The sequence below is a fragment of the Aquarana catesbeiana genome, linkage group LG01, assembly GCF_042186555.1.
Source record: "Aquarana catesbeiana isolate 2022-GZ linkage group LG01, ASM4218655v1, whole genome shotgun sequence".
Taxonomy (NCBI): Eukaryota; Metazoa; Chordata; class Amphibia; order Anura; family Ranidae; genus Aquarana; species Aquarana catesbeiana.
This window is the reverse complement of record NC_133324.1, coordinates 649,755,950-649,771,515: the sequence shown is the minus strand read 5'-3', so window position 1 is coordinate 649,771,515 and position 15,566 is coordinate 649,755,950. Positions and strand designations below refer to the sequence as shown.

The window sequence follows — 15,566 nt, the reverse complement described above, 5'->3', positions numbered from 1 at the left end:
GGAAGCGTGTTCAATCGCGAGCTCCCAGCACTGGGATCAAGCAGTAATGACAGCTTCAGGTGTCGTACTAATGATCAGGAACCGGAAGTACCAGCTCTTAATCACATGATTGCTGTGAAAGGCTACCACAGTGATCTTTCCCTCTATAGCCCATCCCCGTGTTATTTCTCCTTTAGTGAGGAGATTCAGACCCCTTTCACACTGAAGGCACTTTTCAGGCGTTTTAGCGCTAAAAATATCACCTGTAAAGCACATCTCAAGCCTCCCCTGTGTGAGTGCTTTCACACTGGGGCAGTGGGCTTGCAGAACTGAATAAAAAAAATCCGGCAAGCAGCGTCTTTGGGGCGGTACATACACCGCTCCTAAACTGCCCCTGCCATTGAAATCAATGCAGAGCTGCACCAGATTTTGCACGCTCTAGTTTTAGTTTTTTTCTAGAGAAGTCTGTAAAAAAAAAAAAAAAAATGTATAGAACAGGGCTTGTTCTTGTTTAGGGAGTGTTAGTGGCAATGTGTTTTAAGCTGGGTTCATACCATTGCGAATTGGATGTGGCTTCCTCGCATCCAATTCGCAATAGAAGATTTTTGACCGGCTCTCTATGGAGCCGGTTCACATATCTCCGCAGTGGGTCCGGTGCGATTTGCAGAAAAACGCTGTGCATCTTTTGGTCTGTTTCAGGTCTGAATTCAGCCCAAAATTTGGACTGAAATTGGACCTGAAACAGTGAACCAGGACACACCGGGCCCCTGCTGTGAGCAAGATGCGCCTCATGTGTGAACCAAGCCTCAAGTAAGAAAACAATAATTTAGTTTCATGTCATTATGTTTGGGAATAAAAAAAATTAAAGGTGTACAAAGACTGCACACACGTGTGTGGTATCACGGCGATTATCAGAAGTAGAAAATTTTATTTTGCAGGTTTTTCTGGTGGTGAGTCGTGGAAATGGCATAAAAACTAACCGCTAAAGTTTTAAAAGGGATTTTTTTTTTTTTTTACTTTTTGGGCCAGTTTTTTTTTTTTTTTTTAAACACTCGCCGACCGCACTATAGCTGAATGACGGCTGCAGCACGGTCAGATAACTCTGGAGGGCGTACTATGATGTCCTCCCAGAATCTTGCTCTCGCGTGCAACAGGGAACAGCCGTGAACGCAGGGTCCAGAGGACCCAGCACAGCACGGTAAACGGCCGCTGATAGCGGCCACTTACCACGTGATCGCTCCATCGAATGACAGAACTAGTAAACAAACCGGCGTCACATCCGCCCCCTCTCTCACCTCCCCATACCTATTGGTACAGTGCAAGGGAGAGATCAGTGGCAGCAGTGCTGTGCGTTGGATGTGTAGTGCCCACAGCGCTGCTCAGTGCCCATTCCAGCCATCCATGCTCAGCATACCTATTCATACTCATCCATCCATCCATGCTCAGCATACCCATCCATCCATGTTCAGCATACTCATCCATCCATGCTCAGCATACCCATTTATCCATGCTCACCCATCCATACTCAGCATACTTATCTATCCATCCATGCTCACCCATCCATACTGAGCATACTCATCCATCCATCCATGCTCAGCCATCCATACTCAGCATACCTATCCATCCATCCATGCTCACCCATCCATACTCGGCATACTCATCCCATCCATCCTCAGCATACTCATCCATCCATGCTCAGCCAGCCATACTCAGCATACTCATCCATCCATCCTCAGCTATCCATACTCAGCCATCCCATCTATACCCAGCAATACTCAGTCGTACCCAGCCATCCCATCTATACCCAGCCGTACCCATCCGTACCCGGCCATACTCATTCATGCTCAGCCATCCCCATCCATGGCTCATCCATCCCCATTCATGCTCATCCATGCCACACCAGTTATCATCTATGCCACTACAGTGCCTCACAAAAGTGTAATAGGTAGTCAAATTAGATTTTAGAACACCTGATGGTGCTCCCTGCATGTTGGTCCTCTGTATGTGGCCACGCTGTGGAAAAGTCTCACACACATGGTATCACCGTACTCAGGAGGAGTAGGAGAATCTATTTTGAGGTGTAATTTTTGGTATGTACGTGCTACGTGTTGTCCATTTACACGTTTTTGTAAAAATAAATGCGTTTTCATTTTCTTTACACATTTTCCAAAAACTTGTAGAAAAAAATATGTTCAAAAGACTCAATATGCCTCATAGATTATACATTGGGTTGTTTTCTTTCCAAAATGGGGTCATTTTTGGGGCATTTCCATTGTCCTGGTTCTCCAGGGTCTTCAAAAGTGGTAGTCAAGAAATTATTTGTGTTATTTATGCTCCAAGAACGCCTGTTGGCGCTCCCTGCATGTTGGGCCTCTGTATGTGGCCACGCTGTGTAAAAGTCTCACACATGTGGTATTGCCATACTCAGGAGGAATGGTAGAATGTGTTTTGGGGTGTAATTTGTGCTATGCATATGCTGTGTGTGAGAAATAACCTGCTAATATAACAATTTTGTGAAAAAAAAAAAATCTTGATTTTGCAAAGAATTGTGGGAAAAATTACAACTTCAAAAATCTCACCATGTCTCTTACTAAATACCTTGGAATGTCTACTTTCCAAAACAGGGTAATTTGGGGGGTATTTGTACTTTCCTGGCTTGTTAGGATCTCAAGAAATGAGATAGGTGTGATCAATTTTCAGAGATTGGCACCATAGCTTGTGCACTCTATAACTTTCACAAAGACCAAATAATATACACCGATTTGGGTTATTTTTACCAAAGATATGTAGCGGTATACATTTTGGCCAAAATATATGAAGAAAAATTACTAATTTGCAAAATTTTATAACAGAAACAAAGAAATTTCTTTATAAAAAAACCCAGCGGTGATTAAATACCACCAAAAGAAAGCTCTAATTGTGTGAAAAAAAAAAAGACAAAAATTTCATATAGGCACAGTGTTGCATGACTGAGTAATTGTCATTGAAAATGTGAGAGCACCGAAAGCTGAAGATTGGTCTGGTTAGGAAGTGGGTTTAAAGTGCCCAGTGGGTAAATGGTTAAACTTGTTTTATTGAAAGAAGCAGAAGAGGCAAGTTATGTACAATAAAGAACATAAGAATACATCTTAGGAATCCATCCACTATGTAGTATTATACAACAGAAATACAATTGTATCAGTGGCAGAAAGAGAAAATATACCGAGACATTCCTCATAGTTACCAAAATCTATTTGTCACATTATTAAGGAACTGTAAACAAACCAGAGTAAAACATACTAAGTCTATATCCTTGGTTCCCATACAGGGAAAGTGAGTGCAAGCAACACAGTTATCTATTAGAATTACATATCAGGAGAAGTCTCTTGAGCGATGTCACCATTACAAATACTCCATGATTAAAGGGGAGGGGGCTAGATATCAAGTCTTGTTTCTTGTGAGTCAAGCCATGGGCCCCAAATTTCATGAATTTCATAGGGCAGCCCCTAGCCTCATAAGTTAATTTGTGCAGCGGGATTTGTAGGTTTATAACTCGTTTCCACAAACCAATATGTAAGGGTTCAGCCCGAGTCCAATACAAGACTACCGTTTTCCGGGCATAATAAAGCATTAGCCGTAATAATAGCTTAGACTTAGTAGGAAGCTCAACATCCCAAACACCCCAAGAAGACACCACCTGGGGCTGCAGATGTTGGGGAGCTCAAAAGGTATCTGCAATAAATGCAGTGACTGCTGACCAAAATGGTCTGATCCTATTACAGGACCATACCATATGGATGAAGTCTCCCTGTTCCCTCTCACATTTATGACAAGTGGGAGATAGCCGCCTACGCATCAGAAAGTCTTTTTGGGGGGTATAGTACGTTTGGTGGAAATATCGTAGTTGTATTAATTTATTTCTAGCAGAAATAACAGTATTTGGATAGGAGCTACAGACTTCCTTCCATTCTTCAAGTGTAAGATCGGATATGTCCGCCACCCACCTGGCATTAGCCCTTTCTGTTAGGGGTAGTGGTTTGTCCAGTAGCAGGGCACAATAGGTGGATATAAGCTTGGAGTGGACAGGTGATAGAAGCTTACGCTCCAATTTGGAATTACATAGCTGCACTTCTCTAAGTCCTACCTTAGCCTCAGCCGCATGGCGTAGCTGTAAATATCGATAGTGCCACGTCTGAGGTACTCTAAATTTCCATTGTATTTGTAAAAATGTTTTGAACACTTCATACTCATATAGCTGGTGGAGATACTTCAGGCCATATCCTGCCCAGTGTAAGCCATCCATCAGATCAGCAAAATGAGATAAACGAGGGTTAGACCACAGAGGCCGATTAGGAGAATGTATGTGGTTGGTTTCATTTAGGATGTTCAGACAATGATTATAGATCTGTAGTGAGGTTTTTATAGTTACAGTCCCCTGTGTGGTATCAATCGTGTGTCTATAGATAAGATTACCCAAAGCTTCATAAGAGGTTATAACCGCAGCCTCAGCAGCAGTGGCTGCATTTTCCATCTGCGGGAAAAGCCACCAATGAAGGTATACCAGTTGGGCAGCAAAGTAATAAAAACTAAATTAGGGAGTGCCAAGCCCCCCTATAACTCGGTAACTGTAAAGTCTAGGGATAGTCTGGGAGCCCCAGGGTGCCACAAAAATGAGGAGAGGTGAGACTGTATAGCTTGAAGGTGGTGTTTTTGAATGTAGATCGGGGAATTAGCTAAGAGATAGAGGAACTTGGGTAAAGACACCATTTTTAAAAGATTTGCACGCCCTAATAAAGTGAGAGGCTGGTTTAGCCATTGCATTAGTTTAGTGAAAAAGGAGATGCACGGTAATATATTATCAAAATAATATTCTAATGGGAGCTGAATCTCAATTCCCAGATACCATAATTTACTAGTAACCTGAAGGGGACAGGTTAGTGGCAAAGGATGAGGTGATTCACTGTCAATAGGGAAAATGCAGGACTTCGTCCAATTAACTTTAAAACCAGAGTATCTCCCAAACTCTTGAATGATCTCTAATGCTATCGAAATACTGCTTAAGGGGTCAGAGAGCTATAGGAGCATATAGAGACACTCTTTCTTCCAGTGTACCATTCCAGGGGCCGGAAAATGAGGAGAAACTCTGCATTTGCTATTCAACCCTTGGTGGAATTGCTCACACAAGAGAGGGGAAAGCGGACATCCCTGTCTCGTACCCCGCTGGATGGAGAAGGGGTCAGATATCTTGCCAATAACTCATATACGGGCCTGTGGTAAGGTATAAAGAATCCTAATCTATGCAATAAAAGTGTCTCCAAAACTGAAGTGCTGCAGCACCTACAAGAGATATGGCCATTCTATAGAGTCAATTGCCTTGTGAGTGTCCAGGGCCATAAGTACTCTGGGTATATCAGAATCATTAGGAACCTGTAGGCTAGTAAATAACCATCTTAGATTAATATCAGTGGAGTGGCCAAGTATAAAACCAGTTTGATCAGATGGGCAACCATACTGTTTAAACGGAGGGCAAGTATTTTAGAGAGGATCTTAAGATCCGTGTTAATCAGAGATATAGGTCTGTAGGATTCGCAGTGGTTAAGATCCTTATGTGGTTGGGGATAAGTATAATTAGTGCCTCTGTTCTTTTAGAATATATTTATACAATGGCAGCAAGCGGGGGATCACCCCCTACTTATGTGTTACATACCATTCCATAGGCAACCCATCCAGGCCTGGCGTCTTATGCTTAGCAAATTGGCCCAATGCCCTTTCCAATTCTTCCACCTAGATGGGGCCATGGAGAAAATTTCTATCCTCCAAGGTGAGGGAAGGAAGGCTCACCTGCTATAGATACTCCAAATGCTCGGCTTGAGTGTATTGGACTCCAGAAGTATAAAGATCAGTGTAAAAGTGGAAGAAGGCTGCCATAATAGACTCGGTGGACTCCTGCATGTGTCCTGTACCATCTAGCATTTTAGGAATTGTAAAGTTTCATGGATTGGTTTAGACAGAAAAGCCAAAAGCTTCCCGTTTTTATCCCGTTTCAAATATGTGTTGTGCAGAGTATAGCAGAAGCACTTTTTTTAGTCTTGTCTGTAAGGGCCACAGCATATGTCCTTTCAGCGAGTTGCCAGTATTGATAATTGGCCAATGTAGGGTCAGCCACATAGCTCGCTTCCAAATCAGCAACATTCTTGGCTAAATCACTGAGCCTAGAGTCATTGGCCCTTTTAAGCTCACGAACACCCTTCCTATATGAACCTCTCATAACAGCATTAAAGGCGTCCCAGTGAACCCCTTCAGAAACATCCTGCTCATTCTCTTCCCAGAAATGTTGCATGTCATCCTTACATTTATATAGAACCATAGGTTCGGAGATCCAAAAGAACTCATGCGCCAAGTCCCCAGGCTAGAAGGGCAAAGGACCTGTAGCTGTAGAACCAAAAAGGGGCATGTTCGGATATAACCTTTTGTAAGTACTGTATTGACGAGACTCTATGCTAGGAGTCTCCGGCTGCTAGAAAATCATGTCTAATATAGCTAGGGTACCATGAGAGGTAGAATGACAGCAGAATTCTTTACGGTCAGGATGTTTCCAATGCCATACTTCCACCCAGCCATAGCTCTCCATCCAACCATACAATGCAGAGTGGGAGATCCACCTCCCTCCCAGCATGTCCAGTGCTGGATCCAAGCTTGCATTAAAGTCTCCAGCAATAAGGACCGTCCCACGTGCTATCTAAAGCAGTTTACTTGTGCAAGTTAACAAGTGAGACATATCAAAGGGGGGGGGGGGGGGTATATATTTACCACAGTATAGAGAGAATCCATGTATTTAAGTACCACCATTAGATTTTTGGGCCAGTTTACCTTTAATAATAGTAATGGAAAGCTCCTCATTTTGTATTTATCACCAAATGATAACCCATTCTGGCCTAAGGTATAATCCACCTGGATACACTAATTAGTTCTGATATGTACTATGTACAGTTATACTAACATATCAAAGTTGCAAAATTGGGTTTGGGCTTTAAGGTTTGTTTTAAACCTGTGCCATTAGGAAGGGGTGGGTTCCCTAGGCTCACCTGCCCTCTGCCTATCCATTATAAAGCATATGCTTCTGCTATGGAGGCTCTCATAAATTTACAAGAGTTAGGACTGCAGATAATACTGGGATGCCATTAAATGGCTCTGTAGCATACACATGTATTTGCAAACGAATCCCCTGTTTTTAACGCATACTGTTAAGACAGGATAATTTGGTTGGTTGCAGGCTGTTCGGTAAGTTGAGCAGGGGATTTTCTTTGGTTTTGACCCTAGTCACGAATGGATTAAAAATATTTTTTTTGAACTATAGCCTGGACAAGCATAAAACACACCACCACTTATCTCTGTAGTTATAAGCATTGTGGAAAAAGTCAAACTTTAAGTTTACAACAGAAGCACTTAAATCACAACTGTCAGCTCCTTTTTTTCAAAGGAGATCAGAATGTTAGAAGCTTGCCCGCCTTCAAGTGTTCATAAGCTGTTGTAAACCAGCTAAAACTTTGTTGTGTGATCTTTAGGCCCCGTTCACATTTGGCGATTTGGGATGTTTGGCACCAGGGGTTTGAATGTAAGTGAAGTATAAATTGATCGTAGTTGCCATTTTTACATTACTATGCAAATAGGTTCTAACCTTTCTATGCCATGGCCCAAATTATTAAAGCAAACATATCAAACAACCATAACATTATGACCACCAACCATAACTTAACTTCTGAAGGTATGCTGTGGTATCTGGCATCAAGACGTCAGTAGCAGATCCTTTACATCTTGTAAGGGCCTCCATGCACCAGATTTGTTTTTCCAGCACATCCCACAAATGCTTGATTGATTGAGAACTGGAGAATTTGGAGTCAACACCTCACATTCGTTGTTATGTGTTTCAAATCATTCTTGAATTCACCTGACCGGGCCACCTTCTGCCATTGCCCTGTCCTGAGAGCTGGTCTGTGGCTACATAGCCCCATATGCAATAAACTGTGATGCACTGTTCTGACACCAGCAATTTGAGCTACGGTAGTTTCTCAATTCGATTGGACTACACAGAACAGCCTTTGTTCCCCACGTACATTAATAAGCCTGACTGTGTTGCTGGTTTTCTTTCCTTGGACCACATATGGTAGGTCCTGACCATTGCACAGCAGCAACATCCCACAAGAGCTTCCGTTTTGGAGATACTCCAACCCAGTTGTCTAGCCAGTACAATGTATTTGCTCAAATCCTTACATTTCCCTATTTTTTCAGCTTTCAACCCATCAAGTTCAGGGACAACATGTTCACTTTCTGCCTATTATCTCACTTATTTTCAGATCATTGTAAGAAGATAATCAACATTATTCACCTTGCCGGTCAGTGGTCATAATGCTATGGCTGATCGGTGTGTACCCCAAGCCAAGAAATATTTACAAACATTTATACTTTGATAACATGTGCTAAAAAAAACCCCTTCTGGATAAATGTCTTTTCCTTCTTTACTATTTTTATAACGGTCATATGACCACTGTGCAGAGTATGGAATTAGTGTTTGGTTTCATCTGCTGATGTTACACCTCCCATCTGAACCTCCTCTCTATGCAGCTCTGCCCAGAACTGTAGATAGCAATACTAACTCTACAGGAGCCGCTCTAACTCAAGCACTTTGGGGTCGGAAGAGTGGCTGCTTGTGATGGAACAAGTGGACTACAGGAAGGCCATGCATCATTAACACAGTGTCCTTTAGTCAAAATAAAGGTGTGCTCTGACACTTTCACATCAATAGGACCCTGTGGGTAATGTTATCACTCATTCACAGCAAGAAGCAGATCAGCGGAAGACTAATTGTTTCGCTCTTATTGCCCAAACAAGAAAAAAAGAAAGAAAAGATTCCCATGTTAAATTTAACAAAATAAAATTCGGCCTTTAAATGCAACTTGTTTTTGGGTTTACAAACAGGTTAAAGGCATTAGAACAGCAATAAAGTCAGACAACCAACCTTTTTTTTTTTTTTTTTTTAGAAGGAGGTTAGCATTGGCAGCTTTCATATATTTTGCACAAAAAAAAAAAAAAACCTTTTTGCACAAACAAATCAATGTACCAACAGAAATGTTCTTTCCTCTTTATTGGAAGTTAATTGGCAGAATCCTGCTGGCATTTCAGCAGTATGCAAAACTTTTTTTCTATTGAGAATCTGTTAAGTATAGATCGGCAAAGGTCAGGCCTGTGTTATTCAGTGCTAACTGTCCTCAACACATTAAAAGTGTTTGCAAGTTCTGACAATTACTGCAAAATTTCAAACATGTTGTAAAATGAGAGTCACTGAAATGTAACCTCTAAATCCAATACCGCATTATATGGCTTAAATAACTAATAAAAAAACATTAGCAGGAGTAATTCACGTAGAGAGCTTTTCAGTCATTAGAGGGCAGTCTTGTACTACAACTGAATCAACTATAACCTCCCCTAAAAAAACAGAAACGACGACTGCCATTAAGGGATTACAGAGCCATTTACGGATTAGAGGCCATAAAAGGACCATTAATAACCGTTTGCCATAAGGATAAGAGTGAATTACAGATTACATAATCATAAGTACACATATCAAGTTAGGGACAAAGGTAGATGGTACACTAACTATTTGTATCACTTTACTAACAGTTAAAGGGGATATTTGATCAGTATGAAAGCAGAATTGTAAAGGCATACTTATGAAACATGAATATGTACCCTGCTACTTGGCTGTTTTGTCCAAGAACAACTTACAGAGCTGACCACTCTTCTGAGGTCTGATAGCACCCGATATTAGATGACAGCAGCTTTTCTCAACTAAGGTTCTATTAAACAATCTGCAATTTCTGCCTTTTAAATATGTAACCACTGACCCCAATTGGGTTGATTTACTAAAACTGAAGAGTGCAAGATCTGGTGCAGCTCTGCATAGAAACCAATCAGCTTCCAGGTTATTTTGTCACAGCTTAATTGAGAATCTGAAGTTAGAAGCTGATTGGCTATCATGCACAGCTGCACCAGATTTTGCACTCTCCAGTTTTAGTAAATGAACCCCATTATTCCACCGACCACCAATGTAAAAGGCAACCTCCCCATTGACCACCACACTAAGACGTGAGCTGTAGCTATAGTATTTATTAACAGGGGTTCCCGGACACATTACATTTATTTCAAGGGTTCCACCATGTTAGAGAGAAAAGGCTGGATAACCGCATCATATAAGGTTTCACAGAGGAAAGTATTAAGGTAGCGCTAAACCCCAATTTAAAACTGAACTTTAAGGAAAGTAAAAATCCTCCCTCGCAGTGGGGTTGTTGTCACACAGCGAGGAATAAATTACTGGGCAAAGCTCCTGCAGGCTCTTCCATGTTGCAGGACTGATCCCCACAGGATCTCCTCCCCTATGCTTTGATGGTCGGATGCCCTTGACATTACAAAGACAAATGCAGAGCCCATAGTTATGCACTAGACATGAGGACGCTGTGGAATAGTCCACGGCCAGAATATAAGGGAGGGGTGTTTGACAGGAGAGCAAAAAAACTGACAAAAAAACTCAGAAACAAATGAGAAAATCACATGTGCAAGTGATACATAAACTAAAAAAAAAAAAAATGATGGTAGGTCTATGGTAAATAAAGAGCACATCTAAGAGCTCCTCTGTGTAGTGCTGTATAGTCTATTCAGAAAGAAATTTTTTTTTGAGAGATGTTTCTTCTGATGTTGATAAATATGAGGAAGCAGACTTCTCCATGCAGTAATCACAGGTGTGTATATGGGCCAACAGAGGGAATGGATACTCGTCTCCAACAGGCTCTCCAACCGGGACCTTTGTGGTACAATGGTGTATATCCGCGTCCACATCAGACAGGATGGATGGTGGATACTTCAATCACAATTCTGTGCTATAAAAGATTGTAGGTGTCTCATTTTTTGGCGCAAGCCGCACCCTGGCGCTTTTCTTACCGTTTCCTCCACACACTCTGGTAATACTCTGTAAATGTCCCCAATAGTGTTCCCCTTTACAGCAGGTGCCCCTACCAGAGTACTTCATTATATTGGGTGCCCCATCAGACTACCCCATAATTTAGTTGCCACCCAAGAGTGCCCCCTTACATCAGGTATTCGGGTCAGAGTGCCCCCTTACATCAGGTGTCCCCATTACAGTGTCACCTTACATCAGGTGTCCCCATCAGAGTGCCCCCTTAACATAATATGTGCCCATCAGCATGCCCCTTATTTTATGTTAAGGGGCACTCTGATGGGTACATTTATGTTAAGGGGCATGCTGATGGGCACATTTTGTTGTGCCCATCAGGTTTTTTTTCCATTACCTTTTTTTGTTCATTACATTGGAGACAAAAAGTCCCCTATGTGATGTTTAAGTGACAGGTTCTCTTGACCCTGCATGTCTTCTGTGAGCTCCACTGAATTTTTTGCAATGCAGATCACACCGGTACAGTGATTCGCGCAGCCCGAGCCAACCTGCCGCAGTATAAAAAGCAGCATTTAACATCCAGCTCTGTAAACTAAGATTAAAAAAATAAAGCAACTAAAAACAATGAATAAGACACAACAAAATAAGAGGGCACTGAAAGTTTTATTAGTGGACTCTGGGTATTGTATCACAAGATTAACAGCAATTATCAAGACTAGTAAATGAGTAGCAATGGAGTTCCTTCCTAGCCTGCATCCAAAGCACCAAAAATGGAGCTGTTGTGACTACATGTGATAATCCAATTCCAAAAAGAACTGGCTGTTTCCTGTATTGTCCATACTCTAGCAATACTCTATTGGGGTTGTATCACTTTACATTAGAGGACTACGACATGCACATACTTCCCTTGGAGGTAAGCAACGAGGATACAAGGGAAAAAATTAATGAGAAGAGAATGGCTTTAGTTTTCATCTTTCTGTGCCTACGATTGTACAGGTACCTACAGCAGTTCATCGGTTTCTGTGGCAACATAGCACACATGCACAAGTGATACGGTTGGTGGGGAACATGGCCAGGGCAGAGCACAGAGACAATGAAATCTGCGGGATGGACAATTTGTGCAAACAAATCTCAGCTTTGTACAGTCAGTTTCTGCTCTGTTAGCGAGGCCTGCTGGGCCACCGTTTTGTTCTCATGGCTCCGTAATTTGGATACAACTTCAAGGAATGCCAGGCTTTGAACTTCCTTGTGAAGAGGCTCTGAAAAAATCAGCATGCAAACATCAGAGGTATGAAATATGACAGGATCTGAGAGACAGTAAACATATGATTAACTGCAATAGAAGGACTGCTGTACAAGATCTAGCACTGCAAGTGATGCAAATGATTATAGCATCCTTTGTGACAACTAGGCCATGTAGGGATTAACTCCTGAGATACGGGGATTTCCAGATTTTCCTATAAGTAAAAAAATATAGATTTCTTTACATATAGGGGAATAGCACTTTCATCCCTTGTAGCCATTTATGAATCATAGTGGGAAAAAAGCACAGTGAGTCTAGGGATGTACAGTGACATAGCTACTGACTTAGGCCTCGTACACATGGTTTGATTGTTGTATGACTGAGTGTCCGATTTTTGTCAAAAGCGCAGGTGCAGGATTTTGTCTAGCATACTAACTATCCGCAAATTGTCGTTTGATAAACACGAACCTAGTGACATACATCAGTATCACCAGCAAAGCAACTTACCTATGATCCCATTAAAGAAGATGAGAATGTGCGTTGCATTTCAACATTTCATCAATTGCCGCGTCACGAATGTTAACTCTAGATTACGAACGGTAGTTTATAAGACCAAACTCTTCCCAGTTGTTCCTTCATTCCAAGGATGCGTTTTTGTACTTACGACTTTTGTGTGGCGATTTCTGTACTGACCATCCGAAAATCAGACGTTGAGTTCACATCTGACAAAAATTTTATAGCCTGCACAACCAGCTGTCTGACGAAAAAGTCAAATCGTCTGTCGAAAGCACCGTACTAACGATCCGAAAATCCACAGACAGCTGGTCTTACGAATTTTCCCTTCTGATTTTCGTATCGTGTGTACGAGGCCTTAATGCCAGCTCCAGGCAGGAAAAAAAAAAAAACCCTTGCAGTGCAGCCCTCCCCTCGCACACTGTAAGGGTTAAATCCTCATTAGGTCTAAGGGTAGAGAAAGAAGATGTAATATTTACCTTATTCATTACTATGTCAGGTTTCCTCCATCTGTACAAATGGTCCCCCAAAGCACTTGCTGACAGCTGAATCATGTACAATGCAGGACCAATAGTCCTGCATTGTATACAAGGACGCCAGGGGTCCTTCCAATACCCGACAATTTGGATAAAAGGGTGCTGGTGGCTAGGAGAGCAAGGAATAAGGCAAGTATTATAGCCTTCTCCTCTACCCTGGTGTAAACGTTTCACTGGGTCTCACTTTGTTGAGCACTGACCCCCCATCCCCTCCTTACTGTGTCGCTGTGGACTCCATAAGTGGAAGGCCAGACACTGTATCATCTATTGGGGGTCATAGGGACCTGATCATGACCAAGCAGGGGATGCATGCAGAAGCACCCTCTACTTGATGAACCAACCCCACTTCCTACACTAATAATACGCTCAAACATTAAATTAGGGTAGGTAATTCTTTTGTCACCTCTCTTAATAGTAAACAAACTTACATTTATGACCTCATACTGCCTCTTGAATCCTCCACGGGGCTAATTTTTAAATATTTTAGCTTACTATCAGAAAAGGGTGTTTGTATTATGTCTACATCATAAGCAGGTGTGCTACTGACAATAAATCCTTGCACTATATGGAGCACATTTAAAGTGGGTACTTGAGCTGCAGTTTTTTTATTCTTAAGTATACAGTTAAAGTGAGTTCTAAAGGCAGAAGGTTTTTTATCTTAATGCATCCTCTGCATGCATCTCCCAGCCCCACCCCCCTCCCCCTTTTTACTTACCTGAGCCCAATCTGGATCCAGTGATGTGCACAAGTGCAGATAATCTCTCAGGTCTCTCCCTCCTCATTGCCTCAGACACAGCCATTGGCTCCTGCTGCTGTCAATCACAGCCAGTGAGGGATCAGGGGTGGGGCCAAGTTGCGCTCTGTGTGTCAATGGACATGCAGAGTGGCACTCGGGAGCAAGCATGCACGAGTGCCCCTATAGCACTCCCTAGAGAGGGGAGATGAGTAGCCCAGACCCCAGTGGGTGACCCCAGAAGAGAAGGATAGGGGATGCTCTGTGCAAATCCATTGCACAGAGCAGGTAAGTATAACACGTTTGTTATTTTAATTTTAAAAATAATTGAGCATTTACAATCACTTTAATGCTGCCCTTCAAGCTAGTGCAGCAAAAACCATCGATACACTGCACCTGTGTACAATGGAAAGCAGCCTTAAGCCGGCCATACATTGGTAGATTGTTAAAATTGAATATTTTTTTGATTTTGAAAAAAAAGAACACATTACTTGTTAAAACTTTGTTTAAGAAAAATTGTTTCATTCTATTCCTTTGAGTTTTCTCATCACTGTGGTTGAAAGCAAATGTCGATTTGATCCAGTTAATGAGAAAATGAACCTTCTTAAAATTCAAATTTTTGAATGCAATTCTACTAGTGTATGGCCAAGCCTTCATCCCTGCCGTGCCTGTTACAGCTTTGTCTTCTTGTAGGAGAACAAAGTCCGGGCTGCTCAGTCCTAGTCTTTGACTTGTGACATGCACATGATTTCCATGGATCCATACAGAGCCAGTGCTGGTAAACACTGCATTTTGTTCTGTAGATGTCAGGTAGGCAAGATTGATTTTTCATTTTAAAGAACACTTATCCTTGTATATAAGAGCCAAGAATGAAGCTCTCCAAAGCTGCCATGGTGATGCAGACCCTCAAGTAGTTCCGACTATGGCTGGATATGCTAAAAGACATTGCATTATGAGACTGAATTTAGCAGTTTGCAGCAGTGTCCTTCAGCATGAATTCTGACATGTACAAATAATGTCTTCCCTCACAACATGTGTAATATCAGCACCACCTGGACTGTAACAATGGTAACAGTTACTTCTTTCAGTAGCTAACAGTAACACAGGGAGCGGGAGCTATGCCTTTTGAAAGGTAGCAGCACTATGATGAATAGTAAAAAAGTTAAGTGTGAGTAATTAACTTAATATAACCATAATACCCAGACTGATCTAGGTGGGCACTTATAATACAAGTAATGCTTGTTATAATGTATGCATTGTCAGAATAACATCCATTACTTACCAGAACCCATAACTGCACAAATCAAAACCATAGAATTGTACTTGATCTCTGGTGCACTTCTGTCATCTGATAACAGTCTGTGAAGAACTTGGACCAACTTTGCACCTTCTAGGTGACATTCAGCCGATTCTAAAAGACAAGCAAGGGAGGAGTGTGTTAAATGCATGCTGTCCACTATTGCAGAAGGAAGTACCGAAAAAGAAATATGCTCTATGATATATACAAATCTTTTTTTAAAACCTAAGCTACAGTACTGTGCAAATGTCTTAGGCAGGTGTGAAAAAATGCTGTATATTAGGAATGCTTTCAGAAATAGAAGTGTTAATAATTTATTTTTA

At 41.7% G+C, this 15,566-nt stretch overlaps 1 protein-coding gene across 2 annotated transcripts in view; it reads right to left on the bottom strand.

The window, feature by feature from the left end:
- Positions 1-11,565: 11,565 nt before the first annotated feature.
- RAP1GDS1 (Rap1 GTPase-GDP dissociation stimulator 1) overlaps positions 11,566-15,566 on the bottom strand; it is a 206,731-nt gene continuing 202,730 nt past the window's right edge. For both annotated transcript variants that reach the window (XM_073601221.1, XM_073601228.1), the window contains 2 exons: positions 15,229-15,357; positions 11,566-12,180 (listed from right to left, as the gene is read on the bottom strand). In XM_073601221.1, the coding sequence (XP_073457322.1) occupies positions 12,053-12,180; positions 15,229-15,357 (257 nt within the window). In that variant the 3' untranslated portion in view covers positions 11,566-12,052. The remainder of the gene's footprint in view (positions 12,181-15,228; positions 15,358-15,566) is intronic.